General features: G+C 35.7%; 1 protein-coding gene across 8 annotated transcripts in view; it reads right to left on the bottom strand.

The window, feature by feature from the left end:
- MYO3B (myosin IIIB) overlaps positions 1-21,628 on the bottom strand; it is a 193,721-nt gene that overhangs the window by 66,628 nt on the left and 105,465 nt on the right. For 5 of the 8 annotated variants that reach the window (XM_048953066.1, XM_048953065.1, XM_048953069.1 and 2 more), the window contains 5 exons: positions 13,396-13,488; positions 10,322-10,401; positions 7,222-7,242; positions 5,633-5,710; positions 4,459-4,664 (listed from right to left, as the gene is read on the bottom strand). In XM_048953066.1, the coding sequence (XP_048809023.1) occupies positions 4,459-4,664; positions 5,633-5,710; positions 7,222-7,242; positions 10,322-10,401; positions 13,396-13,488 (478 nt within the window). The remainder of the gene's footprint in view (positions 1-4,458; positions 4,665-5,632; positions 5,711-7,221; positions 7,243-10,321; positions 10,402-13,395; positions 13,489-21,628) is intronic. The other 3 variants (XM_048953070.1, XM_048953071.1, XM_048953073.1) reach the window with 3 other exon arrangements.

The raw sequence follows: 21,628 nt of genomic DNA, 5'->3' as shown, positions 1-21,628 counted from the left end.
GGATTGTAAATGATTCAATTTCTCTCCTCTCCTATTCTTAGGGCTGAATTGTGGAAAAGATCAATAAATAGCACTTAAACAGCACCATCAACTATTATAACAGTGTCTCTTACCAAAATTCCCTTTGCAATCCAGGCCTAAAGGCTCTGTAAGTTCTACACACCAAGGTAACAATTCACACTTTTTGTCTTTAAAAAGAACATTTGTATTAAAATATTCTGGCCTGAGGTGGAGAATGGGCGATGACATATGAAAACCTTGAGGTGTGAGAAGGAGAAAATCTCTAACTAGACCCCCAACTACAGAAGGCCTATTCTCAGTATCCAAAAAATGCTTATTTCTTCACAGGCCTAGAAATGGAAAGTTAAAATACAAACAAAAGAACCATCATGGTTGTGAGCACAGAAAGAGCCTGTAGATAACTTTCAAGAATTCCCAGCTTGTATTTGTTGCATCTTACCTCTTTTAGAGGCTTCCCCAGTAAATTGTACAGAACTGATTACATTGGACTCTTCAGTGAGAGTATGAATTGAAAAATGTAACAGAAATGTAAGTGAAAAAAATATCCAAGAGACTCTTAAGAAACATCTACAAAAATTTTCAGTAGAAAATACCTAAAGCATACTGTCAATCATCAGATAACCATAGAATCACAGAAATACTCCCCAAAAAAGCATATTTTGGTCCATTCTGTATTTATAACTTGTAAGGGATTATCAGACTTTTCACTCGTAGAGATTTCAAGCCTCTTTCATCCTGCAGCTGTTTACCAGCATTCTGTGGATGTGAAGAGTATAGAAATAAGATGTGGAAAATACAGTAGTTTATCGTACATGAAGTGTAAAGTGTATGCAGATTAGGTGAAATCTTAAATCCATTGAAAGAAACAACAGACACTTCCATGGCTTATAGAAAATTAAAATAAGGTGAATGGCAATGTTTTTTTCTCTTGAGAGTTTTGATACAAAGCAGACTCAGTGTTAAAAGTGAGAATGCAGTAAGAATGAACTATTTTAACAGTGAGTATTATTTTCTATCTAGCAAGCCAGTTGATTTCTAATTTAATACAGGGCTTCCCTTATTATGAATAATAAACAAGCCTATCACCACTGGCAGAAGAAATGTCACACTGAGATTTTAGAGACTGAGTTGGTGTCAGGAGTACCAACAGAGACCTTATGCAAATTTACACTGAAAATTCTTTTAGAAAAAGAAGAACCAATCATATTGGGATCATTGTTACAGAAATATTACTGGTATTGCCATGAGTGTATGTTCTGAATGACATTATCTGTCTATTAAAGAGGGGGTAGCACTCATTGGAAAACCACATTCTTCATTCTAACACAGTACAAAGAACTTTGATGCAGAACATAAACTGTTAGAGAAGTAAAAAGAAAAAAATATATAATCCTTACATGAAATTTATACAAAACTTCTCAACACATTCCTATGTGCTTATGAGGCGTCTGAAGCCTGACACCATTTAGCACCATGAGACTCTCAAGTGTCTTATGTTTCAAAACATGATATAGCATATGCTGCATTACACAGAAAGTGTATGCAGGATGGGTATATGCAGTAATGACACGCCTGCAGATCACATCAGAGGCCTAGGCACTGGAATATAGGAAGTAGTGTCTCATCTAATGGGAATTTCAATGTACGTCCCTTTCCTTAGCTGCTGTGCACTGCATGGTCACTATGCAGACCTGCAAGCCAGGCCCACCTTGCTGCCTGATCACCTTAATAATCTCTATCTGAAGCTGGGGATCACAGGCTGAGAAAGGGACCACAGAGCTCCACAGAAAACGTGTAAGACAGACTCATGACAATATGGGATGTGAAACACAGCAAATGCAGATGAACTACTGAAAACTTGATAGGTTCACAGTGTTTACAAGGGTTGTACATTAGATTTCACTACTTTAATTAAAATAATCTCTTTGTTTATACATGTGAAACACATGATTCTGTCTTTGGCTACAGTACCATTGTATGAATGAGTTACAATTAAGACCGCCCCTCACCATCTGCTTTTCATCCCAATAAACTAAATTCCAGGTTTGCAACCTGTGAAATAATCTGCTCTGCATGAAAACAGAAGATGGTAAAGAGTAACATTACAAAGCTTTATCTTTTGTTTACCTCCCACCTGATAAACTCTGAATGGTTCTGTTCCCTGCCTTTGACTGTTTTGTCCTCATATTTCCTGCTAAGAGTTTACAAAACAGCATTATTGAACAGGCAGACAAGAAGCACACCTATTTGTTTAATAACATCAAGGGAGAAAAAGTTGCTGGCTCATCCGTTTTGTTGTTAAGTTGTTCAAAAGGATCAAAATACCAATTAACTTGCTTGCTTAGAAAATCTTTGATATCCTCAGATTTACTGACATTTTGAAATTCTTGTTCATACTTGCCTAATGTCTTTTTGATTATGAACAAAGAAGTGCCAATCTGTTTAGCATTTGACCTGTTTTCTCAAACAAAATTTTTATGTATTCAACTACTTAGTTCCTAAAAACACTTGACTAGTCATGGCTGTAAGTGGAAGAAAAATATTTTCTGTTCCACTGCTATCTTTTTTATACATTGTTCATTATTTTTTTTCAAGAATTTAATGGAACAGAATTTAAAAATGATGCATAAAAACTGAACAAAGGAGAAAGAATCACCTGCCTCACTTCATATTTGGGACTCAGTCAAAAGCCTTCTATGCTGGTGGGCAAACTGTAAATCACCTCACACGTCTCTTACATTGTCTTTCTTTTCTGAATGAATTACACCAGATTGGACTTAAAACTTGGGGACTATTAAAAAAGATGTTAAATACAAATTGCCCTTATCTGTAGGAATGGAAAGCTACAGTTACCATCGCTTTTTTTATCATTAATTTTCAAGGTTGTACTCAGGTTCAGTGCATTTTTAAACGAGAAAAATCTATTGATAGGAAGAGGCCTAATTTCTTCTCAATTTACATCAATTTCAGTGAAATTCATCTTTGTTCACTTGTGTGCAGATAAAATTTCAGGCTATTCGTGATGTTGCAAAACATGTAAGTGATCAGAAAAATTAATCTTAAAACATTAAAAACCATAATCAGCTACTTCCATCTAGTATCATATGATCTTTTATTTTTTTTATTTTTCAGTAGATTCATTAACTCTGTACTCTCTGATCTCCAGTACAGGAGATAGCAATAAAGGGTCAATACAGCCATTTGCTACTTGTTCTTACTTTTAAGGAATCAACTGCTTAAAGGTACTGTTTCTATTTCATTATTGAATTATCAGCCTTACAGACTAGAAAAAAGTAAATAATACATAGAAAAATACTTAGCTCTAAAGGAAGCCATATAAAGACTGTATAAACAGATTGTCACTATAAAGACAATTGCATTTCCTGAATCAGATTTGTAACTTCTTGATACACAGATCCTTTCAGTAATCAAAATGGTATAAAGTAGCCATGATAAGGGTTCAGGTCAACAGATATCTGATTGTAATTCATGGTGAATCCAAGACACATGACCACAAGGAAGCTGTTAGGAGGAATATTCTAATTTGATAACTTCTGTGCACACAAATGTTTTTTTCCAGTTACACCTGCATTTTACATCTCTTCATTATTAGGCTAATGTCAGTGTACAGAAATAAGCTATTGACATTCCTACTAACTAGTCTTGCTCAAGAGCAGAAACAGTTTTTTCAGTTGAATTTTCATACTTCCTGAGTTGATAAAAAAAAATAAGGAAAGGTTGAGGGGGAAGATAAAAAGAGATGAAAGGTTTGTAAAATGGGGAAAAGGAGAGGCAAACATTCTTATATGTTATGTCTCTACATGGGAACTACCCCAGTAGTGACACAGATTTGAAATTATGCCTTACATTTTTCCAGTATGACTTCTCTACACACTAAAGGATGTAATAAATCAAATCTGGTATGTTATTCACAAAAATATTTTAAACCATTTTTTACAATGTTTTATGTTTGAAATCTGTATTGATGAAAAATTCTCTGGACTATTTCTAGCTTTTTTTTTCCGATTTAATTAATGTTTTCAAGCTTGAAATTAATACTCTTCTCAGAGAGTTGCTGTTTTTTTTTAACAGTTCTTTTATATCAGCTCTTTCTTAAGCATGTGGATCTTATTAAAATGAAGACCAACTGACCTTTCAAATCCTTGTATTGTCTGAGCATGATACCTATGCACATGTTGCTACTGCTGCTGAAATCATAGGGATGGTCTTGCTACTGAATACTAACTGCTCACTGCAGTTCTCCCTCTCCTTCTCTTGATCACTCTTGTAGCTTTTATCTGATAGTTACTGCTTTTATTAGAATAACACAGACCATACATGTACAAACCAATATTTTTAGAACTTCTCATACTTAAAGATACAATATATTTTGTTGAATGGAACTTTAAAATGACAGTCATGCTATTGAAGTCTTACCTTTTCACAAACTCTTCAAAAAGGATGCGATGAGAATATCCTTTTTGACGTATTTTGACAGTTTCCAGAATTCCAGTATATCGTAGCTGCAGTAGAACTCTCTCATGAGAAAATGTTAGTGCTTCTCGATTATCATTAGGTTTAATGCAGCGGATAAAGTGAGGCTGTCCAACAACCATTTTGGATAGAAGATCCATGAGGGAATACTAGTGAAGAAAAAAGAGATAAAGAGACTTGCCTAAAAAAACCTGCAATTCAGTTATATAAGTAGGAAATATATTTTGTAAACAGTATGGAATGATTGATTATATGTTAATTTGTCGTGATAATGCTAATCGGTATTCAAGTTTTCATTTTTTTCAGCTTTTGGCTGAAATCCAGAATCTATTAAAAGCTTTTAACTGTCAAACAAAAATTATGATTCTAGTTCTACTTACCCTATTCTCTTCATCTCTCCTTATATTACCTTCTTGTAGTTTAAGAAAGCTCATATTGAAATTTTGAATTGAAAAGTGTCCCAACTATAACTCTGTTATAGGCACATTTGATCAAGCAGTTATCCCCAAGAGGAGAATAAGCTTACTGTAAAACAATCATGTAAGAATCACAGAAAACCATGGAGATGGGGTTGAATGAAGCTACTGGTTTAGTACTTTGCACACAGAGAGCACTGAATGTATCCATATCATTTCAGGCACATCTCTGAGGAATCTTTTCGTCAGAATCACTGCTACAGACTGCATATTCTCCCAGAGTAATCCACTGAAGTGCACATTATTGTAACTACTCAGAATGTTCTTAGCATCTAGCCTGAATATTCCTGCTGAAACATGGGGCCATTACTTCTTGCCCTAATCAACCCAAACATTGAATACAGTTTATTTCATTGCATGAAAATATTTCTGCTTCATTCTTACCTCGTTATCCCACTGATCAGAATTTGCTGCAAATACACTCAATCTCAATGCTGCATACAATTCCAAGCTGACTGGATCTGAATGTGGTCACTTGGTTGTAGGCTGCATTCAGACAGCAGATGAGAATTTTCAGACTCACTATCTATTTATTTTTTTAGTCTCTTACTTTCCTCTTTGATCTAACAACTCCACATACATTTCAGAGATATCTGTTGTTCTTACAATCAGTATATTTGTTTACAGTTTAACTGCTGTACCCTAAAATAGGAAGCCATAGTTTGTCGCTTCATGTTAGTTGTTTCCTCAGGGTGTCGCATAACTTCCATTGTGTCAACCTAGAAGACAAAACTCAAATGTTAGATCTGTTGCAGAAACACTGCACAGCCACCCCACCTCATTCACAAGAGCTAGGCTTGATGTTTCTTCTGGTCATTCTCTCAGGTGACCACATTCCTAGCATCTTTGGGAAAGATACACAATGAGGAGTCTGCCAGCCAGCAGTGATTCTCTCATTAGTACTTTTCTTTAGTACTTTAGTTTGTGAGCTACATCATGGCTGTCATAGGCAGCAGTATCACTTTTTTCTTTAATTATATGCCTTGAGACAGGTCAAGCAGTAAGCACACCACATTAAAAAAACTGCATGTCATGTCTCCTTTTCTCTTTAAATTATGCCTCAATACATATTTCATCAAGGAAGCAGCAATGTTGTTACTCTGTTTAACATCTTGGTGCTCTCAGTCGCTACACGAGACATGCTTGTGAGTGCTATTACACAAGGTAGCTAGTGACAGAGGATGGAAAAACACAAGCAATTTACAGATTCCTGCTTGGCCTCTGGAAATAGTGTGGACATTTACTTGACTTCAGTACTATCAGCTCCTGTCTAAATAGCTTGATATCTTAAACTCATTCACAAAGCAAGAAACTGTATTTCACCTGTGTCTTCCTATATATTAGACCACTATTGATGCCTTCATTTACTAGATCTTCCTAGACTGACACTTCTGATCGGGTTAGGTGACAATTTCATACTTTTTTCGTGACAGTATGTTGTTAGGCCAATGGAGAAGTTGTCAAGATGCAATACCTTATGAAGCCTTCCTTACTTTTATCATCATTGCAATGAACTCCATTGGGTCTTACTTTCTATATAATGTTACTATTTCTGTAATGACCTGGAAGAAAATTATAAAAAAAAACTGCCTCGTTTTGCCTACACATGTAAAAATGTTCTCACAACATAACAAGTGGCAAACAGAATAGGTAACCACAGAACATGCAAGTCTTTTCCTAACTACTGTTGTGTCTACTATTAATAACATTAAAATGCCATTTTGATGCCAAGGATTTCAGCAGTCTCACTCAGCTGAACTGCTGTTGCATCAAATGCCACTTTTTCAGCATTTCTGTAGAGCTCACAAGGGTTATTTTTAGACAGTATATGCGGACAGCAGACACATTGCTTCTTGTGTATTTTACTTATATTGTCAGTACAGCTGTTCTTATCAACATGAAACTAGAATTTATGAATGAGTATAACCATGGTTATCATCACAAGCAGATTGTGTTGCTGTACTGCAGCTCAACAAAATCAACCAGCATCCTGCTTGCATGGGGCATTAGCAACATTTTAGCATTCACTTGCTTTGTGGCAGTTTACCATCTGCTCTGACCAGGTGGCATTTGTATAAACCAGATAATGCCATTGTCAGCACCTGTGCTACACCTCCTGGACTTTGCTCCATATGATCATTTCCAAAGCTCACTGACTTAAGACCACTCTTCTGAACATTAACATAATTGCTGAAAGACTACAGTTTTCAATAAAGTAATTGTCTCTTACCTTCAGGAGATATTTAGGAGACTGCATGAAAAATACAAAGGAAATGAAGAGCTAAATAGTAATAGACCAAGAAAATGGATTTTGTATTGGAGAAGAAATCAAAAGAGAAAACTTGTGAAGACAAGATTCAGAATACAGATGGTGCAAAGGGAGACAGATTTCCACAAGGGTGACCACAACAATTTCAGCATGATTTTGCAATCTCTGATGCTCTTAGCCCTAAGTGGGGTGTATGCACTATTATGCATGAAGAAAAAAAGAGATGCAGTTGGACTTCAGTTTTAAGAACACTAACAGAAAACTCTGTAATATATCGAAGGATAAAAGCTTTATCAGCACAGATAACATCAAACACCTTAAGAGGTCATGTGAAAAATTAACAATTAGTGACCTAATCAGAATAGCAGGCATATCCATGGGCAAGATTTTGGGAATGCTTCAAAATCATCTTGGCAAGACAACTGTTGTTTGAGCTTTGGTATCTAAAGCTCTCGTAAAGGTCAGGAGAAGACAACAACATTACCAGTGAATACTGACAGTAAGCCCATAATAAATGGTAACATTTATTAGAATTTATTAGAATTGTTAGAAGACAGACAATCACAAAGAACACCAACAGCAAAAGTAAATTGTCTGAGGACTGTACTAAAGCCCAATTACCCATGAATTTGAGCTTCTAAATTCGATTCTTGGCTGTCTAGAAAAGCATAGACACCAAATTAGAATTTTGTTGGAGTTTCAGTACTCATGAACTCTTAGTCACAATTTAATAACTACTGTCAAATGAAGGGTGAGCTAATACTCCACCTTTTGGGCAATACAACAACATTAGCGTCCCCTTTTCACAGCTGCTTATTGTCACCAAACTGGTAGAATCTTATGACGCTTAAGACTGTAATTCTTTCAAATATTGTTTACTACAGCCTGCTTGGTTCAAAATGGGTTTTGTTTTGGTTTTGTGGAGGGAAGGGAGTAGGCACTCAGAAAAACAGATGGCCAAAAGCATTTACAGAGAACAATGTAATACAACTTTTTTTCCCAGAAAAACAGGCTAAAACCAGTGCTGTGAGATTCCTTTTCTTTGGAGATGTAAACTCAGATCTGTGCAATCTGTAAGGGCTAGGGCCAACTTCAAAATCTTACCGACAAGAGAGATTTGAAAGTATTTTTTTGATAAATTCTGAAGCTGGGGAGATTTTGCTGTAAGAATTTTAGAAGTTTTCTCTCCAGTTAACTTATAACATTGAGAGTATATAAAGTTATGCAGATTTATGGGAGGGCAATAATCACACATACAGCAGACAATAGACATTATCATAACTGATAGAACATAAGAATATCATGATATCATTCTGTATTTTGAATTACTAGCTGCTTTTTTAAAACTAAAATGAAAAATATTTCAACTGTTATCTCACATTTTTACATGATAATAGTCATGGTGTACAATATACATTTATGTGATTACAGCTGAAATGAAAAGCATTTACCTTAAAAAGACAAACTGTTCTATCACTAAAAAAAGAAATAATAAATGAAATAAACTGCTTATAGTAGTTTTGAAGCAGTATTACAAGAATGATTTATGGTATTATGCCGTCTTATGAGGTCACTGCAAATTATAATTTTCACATGTTGACCACACCTGCTGTTAGCATGGTATGAAAGATGATAAAACCAATAAATACACTAAGCAAAAAAGCTCATAAATTAAAATATAAACTCAAATTTCCACACTTCAAAATACAATTATTATTCTTTTGGAATCATTTTATTAACTGTAAAATAGTAATTTAAAATATTTTTTTCTTGAAGTTGTCATAATTTCATAAAAATTTTAATTAAAGTGGTGGTTTTTTCAGCCAAAAAATTGTAACAGTTAATGTTTTCTGGATAGTGTTGCATGTATTACGGATGTATTTTAGTTCCTTCTCTAAAAATGTGAAGGGCAAATGGTCTTAAACACTACTTAGTACGACTGAATGTGTTTATCAAAGCTTTAAAAGAGAAGTGCTGTATTTTATTCCAGCTGAAGCAATAAAATGCCTGCTTACAAAGCATAAGATGATATAGCTGGATGTGGAAGACAATGTTTGTATAATATTAAAAAAAATGGTAAGGCCATAATCTGTCCTTTAGGACTGAAAGTGTTTAAATCAGGAAGGAAATAAATCTCTTGAATCCAAGTCTCTATTTACAGGTACAGTAAAAGATACAGATGTCTGGGTGACTCATAAGAATTCTTGTATTTGAGCATGAGCTCCTTACGACAGGAGAGAATATAAAGAAGAAATGGAATGCACAAAACATAGTTCTACAGACTTGTGAATAGCTGCTTTGATCAGTTACAACATTAAAAAAAAAAATTGTTTGCTTTGAGGTAAAACAAAAAAAAAGCAACCAACTAATCACATTTTAAGAAGACTAACTGAAGTCAGGAGGGAGCATGGATGTTATCAACTTGAGGTGCAAGAGTTTTCCTCACATACTAAAGTGAACTCAATTGGCTATTAACTACAATAAAATCACCCCATTCTTTTGTAATTATGCCACATATTTTTATGGTAAAATCAAAAAGTGTTTATATTCCATGGTTCTTTTTACTTTATAAAGAATAGCAGTTTTGCTAAGTGGTTCTTTTCTGGTCATTTGTCAGTTACAAAGGCCCTTTGGTTTTTGAACTTTAGGTTAAACAGAAGAGGAATGGATCATTGTTCTGTTTTGCCTTCTTTTTGATTAAACACACTAACCAAATTTTAGCTAATTAAATCTCTTTTTAGGCCAAAAATTGCCAGAAGAAAGTCTTGAACTCACTGAAATGAAGAGAAATGTTGCCATCATTATCAGTATAACTGAGATTTCATTACAAATGTTTAAAGATTAATCATTGGTAAATTGATTTTTCATTGGATTCCACAGAAAAGTCTTCAACAAAACTGGAAACAATGCTCCCAGCTAAGGTATGTTTATTTCTGATATTAAGACATACTCATTTGGTAAGAGCTTCCACTATATACCTACATCAGCTAAGCATCATGCCCATAGTCTCACTGTAATATTTTATGAGAAACTACCCATCTTCAAGCAGAACACTACCAACCTTGATACGCCCAGCACTAAGCTGTGGAGGCAAAGACCTAGATGCTGCTGTCACTCTGGCTCTTGCCTGTGCCAAGTTACCTGTTCAAAAAGAAAGAAATGCATACTATAAAAATTGTTCAATAATCTTATCTGAGAAAACATGATATGGTTAAAAAAATCATACAATAGAAGTAAAAATAGCAGTTCCTACTACACTTCTTATATACCCTGCTCATTACCAACTTTGCAATGATGAGTGTGGGCATGACATGGAGTCCAGGGTTGATTTAAAAGAGAAGAAAAAGACACCAGTAAGGTGGCTCATTGCTGACCTCAACTACTGATCTGATGAAAACAACAACAGCACAGAAGTGTACAGATCAGTCAGTTGCAATCAATTTCTCTGTGACTCTTTCAGAGATTTAAAAGAGTAAAAGATAGCAGAAAGAGCCTTGTTTCCATAAAATCAGTGGATCCTGAAGTGTTTAGACATCATCTTAAGCTCACAAACTAAAGAAAGAGATGAGAAAATGATAAGATAGTATCTTTTCTTGACCTTTTGACATACAGCCTACTTAATCCCCAATCTTATTATCCCTTGGGGTTTTCAAAGACTGACTCAATTCCTCAGGCAAAAACATACTGGTGTCAACTGCAAAACGAGTGCCTTTTCTTTAGTTGTACAGTATGATGTATCTTAAACTTTTTCCACCGTACTTGTAAAAGGTCAGTCGTCATAAACTAGCGTTTCAAAATAAAGGCTCAGAGGAGAGAGGAAGTGATATGGGACTGTGCATATGCAAGACACTCTGTATATTTCAAAGTTTTAGCAAGTCTAGCACAAGATGTCCAAATGTTTTCTCTGGCTATATCTTCAGAGGCTAAACTGTGATTAATAGCATTGAAAGAACCCTTTGAAGCAGGATTGGTGACATCAAAGCCCTAATCCATGGGTGGCAGGATTTTTATAATGAGTGGGAAGCATTTTAACACATTTCAAAGGATTTACAGCATGAATAAACAATAGGCCTCTGCAGATGTACCACACACCTTTCAGAACCAGAACACATAAATAAGTGTCCATTTTAATTTAAATGTAAATAAAGTGTTAACACTTCTTTCAGATGCTAAGTGCCTTGTTTGCATCAACTCCAGTGTTTAGCTATTTGCTTCACAGAAAGCCAGTCACTCTAAACAGTCTTCGGTTTTGATAAACTATATATTACAGAACTAGTAGGGAAGCAGGATAGGGGAAAGAAAAAACGAGAACACTTAATTGCTGGTAGTTTTTTATAAAGGAGAAGAGCACACACAAAGTGCACATAACACTGAAGGGAACTTTTGCTTGTCCCTGTAAGATTGGGAAATACCAATCTGCTGAGAAGAGTTTGGAGGCCAACCCTCAGAAACATAGCAATGACATTCTCTAGAGCAATTCAAACATTCTATATTCATTTTCAAAAGTATTTACCTCTTAAAATGCTGGAATTGTGATTGACACAGTGATGCAAAACTGCTATGTCATTTTCAGATTAAGAGTGTTGGTACCTGACAGTCTAAATCACAGTGCAGAATATCAGGAATGTCCATGATTTTGGAAAATGCTACAGTGTTCAGGTTAATGAGAACTACAATTTCATTCTGAACATCTTGTGTATGTATACAAATATGCATGCTTATAAATACTTGTGTTTTGAAAATGTTATATATGGATACATACAATCATGGTAAACAAGGTGTACACATCTCTCTGTGGTTAAAATGAGGACTTTAATGTGGAAGTCATTGGTAAATTTATTTTTCTCTGTTCTAATTCTGATATTTTTATGTGTTCAAATTAGTCATTGTTGCCTTTTTATTATTACTAAAGCAGAAAGTCTGGAAAGGTTGTTTTTGGCTATGCTTAGGATCAGCAATTCAGGTTGTCTTTATGCTTGAAAGCACTGTACTGTAGAACTGATGACGCTATGTGGGTTAAAACAGTAGATTTGGGAGAATTAACAGAACTGAATCAGATTGTTTGAAATGACAAATGTTAAAATTTTGTTGCATTTTCAACAAGTTACAAAATTCTAATAACTAATTAAAATTTAGAATCATCAAGATTTACCACACTCGGAGCTGACATTAGGTTAATTACTATTGATTACTAATATCTCCAAGCTCTCCCTGAGCTTTTCACGCAGAACTAAAACTACACTTAACATTTCTGATCTAGAAAAACAGGGAATTTTTTTAATTAATCACGTATATTTTGCACTTATGATTTCATTTTTCCTCTTGGCAAAAGTAAAGACTAAGCTAGGAATAAGACCAATACTTATTTATGAATTTTTTTCTGTTCTTATTTCATATGTCAAATTATCTCCATTGTAATTGTTAACTACTCAATTGTAGCACAGTTTGAAAGCCAGAGAAAAAATGTTATCAGGGTTTTCTTTTCCAGATCAAACATAAAATGGTGTTTCAGTAAAAGTTCATCTTAACTAGCTAATGTTCAGGAAAATGACTACCTGCAACTTGCCCAACCAATAAAACTAAGAACAAACGCGGCTTGAAAATTAGTTTACATACTAAGAGATTTTTACCCAGAATTAGAGTGATGTTTATAGTCAGTAAACATTCAGAGTACCTGTCCCTGCATTTGATTTTCATTTAAAAGGTCATTTATTATTTTACACACCAGAAATAGTAAAACGTTATTCCACTTTGTGAATAACATCAATATTTGAAGAACAAATATTTTTAGATAATATCATAGCCAGTTAAAAAAAGCTCCTTGCAAGTTTAAGCTGGTTAAAGGTTAAAAGACTGCACTGTGCCTGTCAGAATTCTGGCTTCACACACATTGTATGATCAGCACTTCAGACAAAACACAAGTGACAAGCTCATAGAGCTAAACGAAATACTACCCATGCTAGATCCAATGCCAAAAAAATGGACAAATTAAGAAACTCCCTCAGAATTTTCTGAGTTTTTTGTTTAGTTTTTAACTGGGACTGACCTTACTAATACGTGCATGTTCAACTCTATTCACATGCATTTCCTTTTCAGTTTGGCTGGACTGCTTATCTGAACAATGAAGGCTCCTACCTGTGTGTCTGCAGTGCCAGAGACAAAGGTTTCTGGGATTGATTTGTGTCAGTAGGGGAATCAGCCAGCCCCAACGTTTCTCTTTTTCCCCGTCTGTATAATAAAGTTAGGAGCATCGTTAGTGCTTCATGAATTTTCAGTCATCAGACTCTGCAAAAGGCTCCAAGAGCTTCCAACAGAAAGAAGCAGCAGTACAGAGTCTACCCAGTCACTGCTAAGCTCACTCTCTCTATACTGAAATAAACTTTGCCTTGAAACTGCAGAGGAAAACTCCTATTGCTTCAAATATATTCTCATTCCAGCTAGGTGAGAAAGACAGAGATGTCAAAGAACCATATCCCTTCCGCTACACAAGTCCAAGTAGGAGAAGTTCTGAAAGTATGTCAAGTATTTACATAGCACAGAATGAAGATGAGTTGCCTTTTTCAGGTTGGACTTTGGAAGCACTCTCTAGATTTTAGAAAAGACAAGTCTGCATTCACGGATTCGCTCCTGCATCCCTAGCACTTACTATGTGATCTGGTAAAATTAGTGATTTCTCAAGCCATTGACTCTCCACACCAATCAGGAGAAGTTCACTCTCTGGCTGGAGGTTCTGATGTTGCTTAACATTTGTTATTACTCCACTATTCTTAGGTGATGTTTTCTACAAGTAGTGTCAACCAAATATTACTAATATTAGCACTATAATTATAACTACATTTTGGTTATGCCTGCTATAGAACATTCTTCCCTTCCAAAGTAAAAGCATGCCAAGTAAGAATTACTGTATGCTTTAATACAACTTCTAGTTCGTGAAGCACAAATGACTTACAGGGAGAGAATCGAGTGACAGTGTCACCTTACAAGCTGTACAAGCTTGTAATATGGCACAAGCTGTACCATAGATACTACTATTATAGAGAGGGCACAGTACAAGCTCTTTCCTTATCCTCATATATTTTATTAATTTCATTCATGCTTTTGGTTCAGATAAAGAGGGGTTACTTGCAGATACAGTGTAATATGGTTGGAAATGCTACCATGCATTCATATTTCATTGACATTACTTCTAATCACTGCTAAGCACTTGCACTCCAGAAGAGGTGCAGAGTCAGACAATGTGTGACACACAGAGATTCTTCTCTGTCTTTCAGTACATTTCATCTAGCCTAAGGAAGTTGACCGCTTATCTTCATAATGCATTTTCATGTCCTACTACAGTAAGAATAAGCTTTTCTTGGCTTGCCTATAAGTAGATACATGTAATTTTTTTATTGGGTGATAATTTGAATCTGGTCACTGACTACCAAGACTGTATTTTTGAGTTATAGAAGTCACTTAAGCTAACCTTGTGCAATAGAAAATTAAGAATCCATTTTTCTCTTATACTATATGTTTTACACAGGAATGTATTTATAAAAATACTATGCAATATATTGATCAATACATAGACACTGCCACTGCTGCTTATTCTGAAAACAGAATTTCTTTATTTCCCATTTCAAATGAGTAATTAAAGAATAAGAAATGGTATTTCCAAAATTGGATCCATATTACAAAATAGAATCCAATAACCATGAAAATTTAGTAATAGCAAGACCAGCCTAGGAATAACCTAACTAGAAGCAAAAAGATATTCAGTTTTTTTGGCCATGATTGTTTGAAATGAAAAATCTAAGCCATAGTGAACTGACAGCTTCTGATCACAAATCTCAAATCTCACTGCTAGCATGAAGTGGACATAGATCATATTTACAGTTACTTAAAAACTTTACATTGCTAGACTCTCTACTGCATACACTGCAGACACTTCAGTGGTCACTTCTCACTTCAATAAGGCAGCCACTGGCAAACACAACACAGTGTTTACTGCAGCAAATAAATCTGCTTGTAAGCATGATTCCTGTCTTGTTTAAATGTCATTTTAACACAGTAGGTTAATAGGCTCCATGTAGAATGGGAGAGAATAAAGACACTCCTGACAGCAGCTGAGATGAAATGAAGGTCAGACTGTCTACTTATATTCCATGGTATGTAAATGTATGGTCTTCAGTATAAAGGTCTTCACTTTAACCCTTACCTAGTAAGCTGTATGGGAACTGCTGAGTCACGGCCTGAACCTCTGATTAATCACCTGAGGTGAGCCATGAGTCAGCCAGAGGAGCACAGGTGAAGGCAATTCACCTGTGCTGCAGGAAGGGGTGGAGCCTGGCTGCACCTCTCCTGGACCTATTTAAGAGCTGGCTACCAGAGGGGAAGGATCTCTTCTGGAGATCCCCTCTTTTGGTATCTTCTGGTGAGCTCAACCCAAGGGTAAGCTCTTCCACTTGTTCTCTTTTTGTGATCCTTGTTTTCTTTGCCTTACTCTCTTGATTATATTGCGATTATAACATCTTGATATCTATTGATTATACACAATTATATTGTGATTATAACATCTTGGTTATACATAAGCACCAAGAAAGAATAGATTATGGTATGCAGTTAATTACTGGGAGTGACCAAGATGCTTTTAAAAAACAACTTTGATTGCTAATAGCTACTTGAAACAACTTGTCCAATTTTCCAGCTAAATTAGAGGTGTGCAGCCATCTACCCAATAGCGAGTGTGTTCACTGAAATGCAGACATCTTCTGAAATATCACAGGCTTATATGTGATCATGTGATTCTCAGACCATCACAGTCCCATGAAACAACTGCATTAAGGGAGCAGAGCACATATGCTACCATTTGATTCGGTGATAGACATGTTTCCAGGTGCAGGGCACTGGAGGGACACATCTGGAAAAAACAGTGGCAAAGAAAGAATGGATTACATGTTGGACAAACTCTATTTGGCCACATCCTGATGGACAAGGTTAGGTATCTCAGTCCAAGCACAGGATTAATGACGGAGTGATAAACAAGCTACAGCTGAGAACTGTCTGAAGCAGCAGTGAGACAAAAGCAAAAGAATGAAAAAGTGTTTGGAAAAAGCTTTTAAAAATTATGGTATAAACAACACTGGACTTATCTACTGCCTGATGCCCAGCATTTTTAGGCAGGTCTGCAGCTTGACTAGTTGGAGACCTGAATAATGGGCTGAGACTGACAGGCTGACTGTCCTCTGACGCCACAGCTCAGGAGACTGAACAGATCAGGCTGTTTTTGTGGCCCTCTTATCTTCTTTATTATTTATACATTATTGGAAGACATTGATCATAATTTTTCAGGTATAATTCTTAGTAACTTTCATCCATTTCTCTGGAAGTGTAAGATTTGATGCTGTTATATGTGATCAGATCGGGACAACAAAACTTGAAACCTTGGAGGAACAGCAGGAAATTAAGAATCCTGCAGTAAAGTACCTCATCACTAACAGGATGTTCACCACTGCTTCAGCACATTCCCTGATTCCTGTAACCACATCCACAGTCCAGATGAGAAGGAAAAAATGTCAACCTTAACATTGAAGAATGTTCTCAACTTTTAGAGTTACAAAAAAAATCTAAACAAATAAACAAAAAAACCCCACACTTACTCTAATGATGTCTATGAAGACAAATTTATATTTTCTTCTGCAGGAATCTGATAGAATATATGTTGTATTTATTGTTATTAATAGATAGCAATTTAGATCTGGTCTCCATCATTTTATGCATTTGACATTCTTTATTTTGCACACAGTGTCAAGTTCTGGGCTCCCCAGTTCAAAAAAGATAGGGATCTCCTAGAAGGAGTGGAGGGCCACAGAGATGATAAAGGGACTGAAGCATCTCATGTATGAGGAAAGACTTAGTAATCTGAGTCTGCTCAACTTGAGGAAAAGAAGACTGAAGAAGGATCTGATTAATGTTTACAAATATCTGAATGGAGGCAAGAGGCAAGGGGATGAGGCCAGGCTCTTCTTGGTGGTGTAAAGCAATAGGAAAAGGAGTAATGGCCTAAAACTTGAACACATACTTTGTAATAAAAGACAAACCCACACAAAAACGTTTTGGATATTCCAAACAGCGATCTTATCTGCATATTCCACAAATCTATCTGTTCTACAAAATCACTATCAAATTTAAAAATAATCACTCTTATGAGGCTTGATTTTGGAAGCTACTGAACGCCAATGATGAACCAAGTATCTCTGATGGAATTTAATGTTACAGAACATAGTGCCTTTAAAATAACTACTGCATAACGCTGTCTGAGTATTTCTCTATTTATATTCTATATATGCTGCTCAGTGAGATCCTACTGCCCACTAATTAATATAAAAACCAGTAACACTCCTCCTCAATATCAATATATCAATATATTTTAATCTTAATAAGAATACAACAAAGTGCTAAAATCATACTTAGTCACTACTACAAGATAATTTTCATTGTAGAATTGAAAAATTTAGAAAAATGAAAATTGAAAAGGTGTCTCTTCTGAAAGAAAGGTGAAGAAAAATTGTTCTCAGTATTTGTACTACAGAGGATATCCTACTATGAATTGCACCAATAAGCACATCAAGTTCTGCTCTTAAAATGCGCCACTTGTACTTTATTTGGAGGGTTCAAGCTGTAAGAACTTGCAGAAAAGAATCCATCTTATGCCTTATGCCCATTTTTCAGAATGATGCAATCTGTGAAGTAGCATATTAAAAAGATTGGAGTTTTGCTTGGGTAACATCCTTTACCAAACAGAAGCATGTTAAACCTAACTCGACTTTCCCAGCTGTGGTGCTTTCATATGCAATTCCAGTGATTCACTGACACTATTTATAGAGAGTTAGTCTCAACAGTAAATAATTGTTATGCCTTGGATTAGGTCTTAGCAGGACTGAGATGTTAACTTTCATCTGATAGATGGCTCTCTTTCTAGATGAGTTTCATTTTTAGGGCTATCGTGTGGCATGTTTGGGATCCTATTGTTTACAAGTCTTGTATCTGTGTACTGTATTTGCCCCATGACATAAAGCCTTAGGATGAGAAGAAAGGTATACTGAACTGTAAAATGCTGAACTGAACAATGATATAAAATGCAATCAAACTCTACCTCCATAGTTAACTACATTTAATTTAGTTTACTGATGTCCCACATCTGCAATTCAGTAAAGTTCTCAATTGTTACGTTGCACATCTGTGGTCTAAAGCCTCTCTTTGCACACAACACACTGGCAGCAAAGCAAAACTGATTAACTTTTATATGCCTTTAACATATGGACCAGCCAGAAGTAGGAAAGCCTCTGTTCTGAACTAAAATATACAGCTTCCATTAACCTGATCCAAATTCTTAGAAAATGTAAATTCTGATTCATCTATAAGTAGTGAGACTATAATTACAATGGCTTTTTTTCCAATTAATTTGACTTAGACTGCCTGCAGTTACTTCCTAGAGGTGAAAATACTAACACAAAAGTGCCATTATAAGCAGAATTTACTGCAAGATAAATTTGCAAAATTAAGATGTATTTAAGATTTTCACTCTATTGTGATGTATCGAATTAAAAGAAAAACTCTCTAAGCCCAGATGAAAACACGCTGTATTTCAGTAAACAAGTCTGACTTAGACCAAACCAGAAGCCTCTCCATTATCTAGTGCCAGAGGAAGTTCTTGTGTTCAGTAGGAGAGTGCAGTAATGTGTTCCATTGAAAACACTGTCAAAGCCTGAAGATTGGCCAAGATTTTACCCCGTGCCCAGTAGTTTTCTTTCATTGAGCTGAAATAGAAAATGCCAAAGAATGGTGAAATGTAATTCTTTAATGTGATTTTGCAAAAAGTCTTAGTTCTTGTGTGCTTAAAGTGCAAAAAGAAAGAATGGGAATAACATGTGCCAGACTTTCTCAGCATGTAGTCTGTTTGCTTTTTTTTTATTATTATTTTTTAATGGGATATACATTGTTTTTAATCATTAATTTTTTTCTGACAGCTGTATGTAGGGCACGAGGTGTAAAAGCACAAATAAACAAAAAATCAATACTGAGGAGAGGAAGCAATCTTTCAACAGGTTAACTCTAATTAATATATTTTTTTTAAAAGCATATTTTCCTCAAACTTTGATGAAGATTTTTCCCTTGTTAAAATATCCTAACTCTATGGAGAAGGTTTTGAAAACTTTCACTTTCAGTTCTCTAGCTCACGTATCTAGGGATTTTGAGCAAGATGATCTTATTAACCTCACATTATATCTAAATTGTACACTGACTGTGAGAGCAACACCCAATGCTACCAAAAGCACCAGAGGTGATGCTGTTATGGCCATACTCTTGCTCAGCTCAGTCTAATATACATAGCCAAGCCCAATCCCTACACAGCCTCAGAACTGTGACAGAAACGTTTCTGTTGTGACTCTGTTTTGGGAGTGGAAGGCCGGAGTATTTTTCTTTTCCTCCCTCCAGGTGGCAACTCTCTATCTCTCCAGCAAGGATCTAAGGTAGAACAGAGTCACCTCTAGGGTCTGTGAATTTTAGAGGGGAAAAAAGTCTGCAGGGATTATGTTTCAAAAATAAGAGAATGATATGCTTCAACTTTTCTGAGGAGCCTGCACCTTCATACCTCCCCACAGTCAGATCATTTGGGGAAGATAAAGTGAGCGCAAAAACTGGGGGAGGAAGCTACAGCCACAAAGACCCCAGGGGTTTTAAAAACCTCAAGCACTCTACTGATATCGGCATTTAAATGTGATACTGCAAAAATTCTGAAGTATCAGAATGGAGTCAAATGGTCTGACTCCTCACTACTACTGTAGTGAATGTACCAAGCACTCCTTAATCTTTTCCATTAAACCCACTTCTCTTTCAAGTGGACTCTTCTATAGGTTGCATGATTTCTTTCCTCTCTGACGCTTTAGTCGTGATAGCAATAAACCAATGCTACAAACAGGAATGCCTTATAAATGGGAACATGCATATTCAACTGGAGTACTGGCAGGCTTTTTAAATGCTCTGTTTCTCTTTCTTATTTGGAGTAAATTTCATTTTAGTTTTAGAATATACAGAAACCTCAGCACTAAAAACTGTGCTTGTAGAAAAAGTGACAAATCCAGCAGCAGTTGAGAGAACTGGGTGGTTAAATAAGAGTATATTCATTCAGGTCCCTAGAAAATGCAATCAGACTCCAAACTGCACTCAGTGCATCTAATTTTCCACTGAAGGAAGAAAAAACAAGTTGGGCAATCTATAAAATTAATCCCAGAATGTTTAAGTGCTGACATCTATATCACTAATTCTGCGCACTTTTAACCATAAATCGCTATTACAAATGTGCATTTAAAGCCCTGCTGTTAATTTCTGGCCTTTTAAACTACACAGTCTTCTACTGTGAAACAGAAGCATTTGTTAAGAGGGGATAAGTATGTTTGATAAATTACAGGGATTAATGTGATCTTAAATTAGTATAAGAACTTGGTCTTTTTAATATTTATTTTCTTGCAGCTGCTAAGTTTTTGACAGAGGAAGAAATGACAGTTATATAAATATACTTCAAACACTAGGTCTTCCCGGAGTGGGAAAGGCATCTTTTTGTTCTTACTGTTATTTAAGAACTACGTTTCAGTAACTCGCAAACCCGTGTTAATAGTTTCATATTCCCTCTTGCTTCTGGGATAGCACCACCTAGTGACTCTTAGGCAAATTGAGAGAGCCGCTTGGCAAAAACCATGTATGCTGCAAATTCCAGAGCTAGTTGCAAGCAGATGTGAGAATGTGCTGTCACTCATCTTCAAACAAAACACCAGAGATACTGGCAGAAGGCTCACTTCAAGTCAGGGTTACCTGGAGGGATGCAATATGGCTTCCATGTAAATTATTAACTTTCACATCAGTCAGTAATCTACTGAAAGCTGAAGAAAATTGTATCTAGATCATGAATCTTAATCTGTGTATTTTCTGGCTTTAGAAATGAAGTACATATTGAGTGGAGGGAATAAGGCTTAAAGGCAAGGGCAGAGCATGATGGGAAATTTACACGGTCACTATTCTTTTGTTTACAAAAGCTTCTTTGTAGAAAGTTAAGTGAATAGCATTACCTTTCTTCACTGCAGAGATGAAGCAGCATTGCCAGTTATACCTTCTGTCTCAGCCAAACCTTTCATTTATCTTGCAAGCTGCCAAAACTAAACCTGGCAACAATCTGATTTTAGAACACACAGGCCCCAAAACAGGATGTGGGTGCCAATTATATTAGACAGCTGGAAAAAATAGAGCAAAATCACAAAGATGTTCAAAAAACAGAAATGATCTAAGAGATTCAAGTTATTCTTAAAGCATCATGCATAGGAACATATGCATA

Source organism: Lagopus muta, chromosome 8, assembly GCF_023343835.1.
Source record: "Lagopus muta isolate bLagMut1 chromosome 8, bLagMut1 primary, whole genome shotgun sequence".
Classification (NCBI taxonomy): Eukaryota; Metazoa; Chordata; class Aves; order Galliformes; family Phasianidae; genus Lagopus; species Lagopus muta.
The sequence above is the reverse complement of the archived record's forward strand: the minus strand, read 5'-3'. Positions and strand labels throughout refer to the sequence as shown.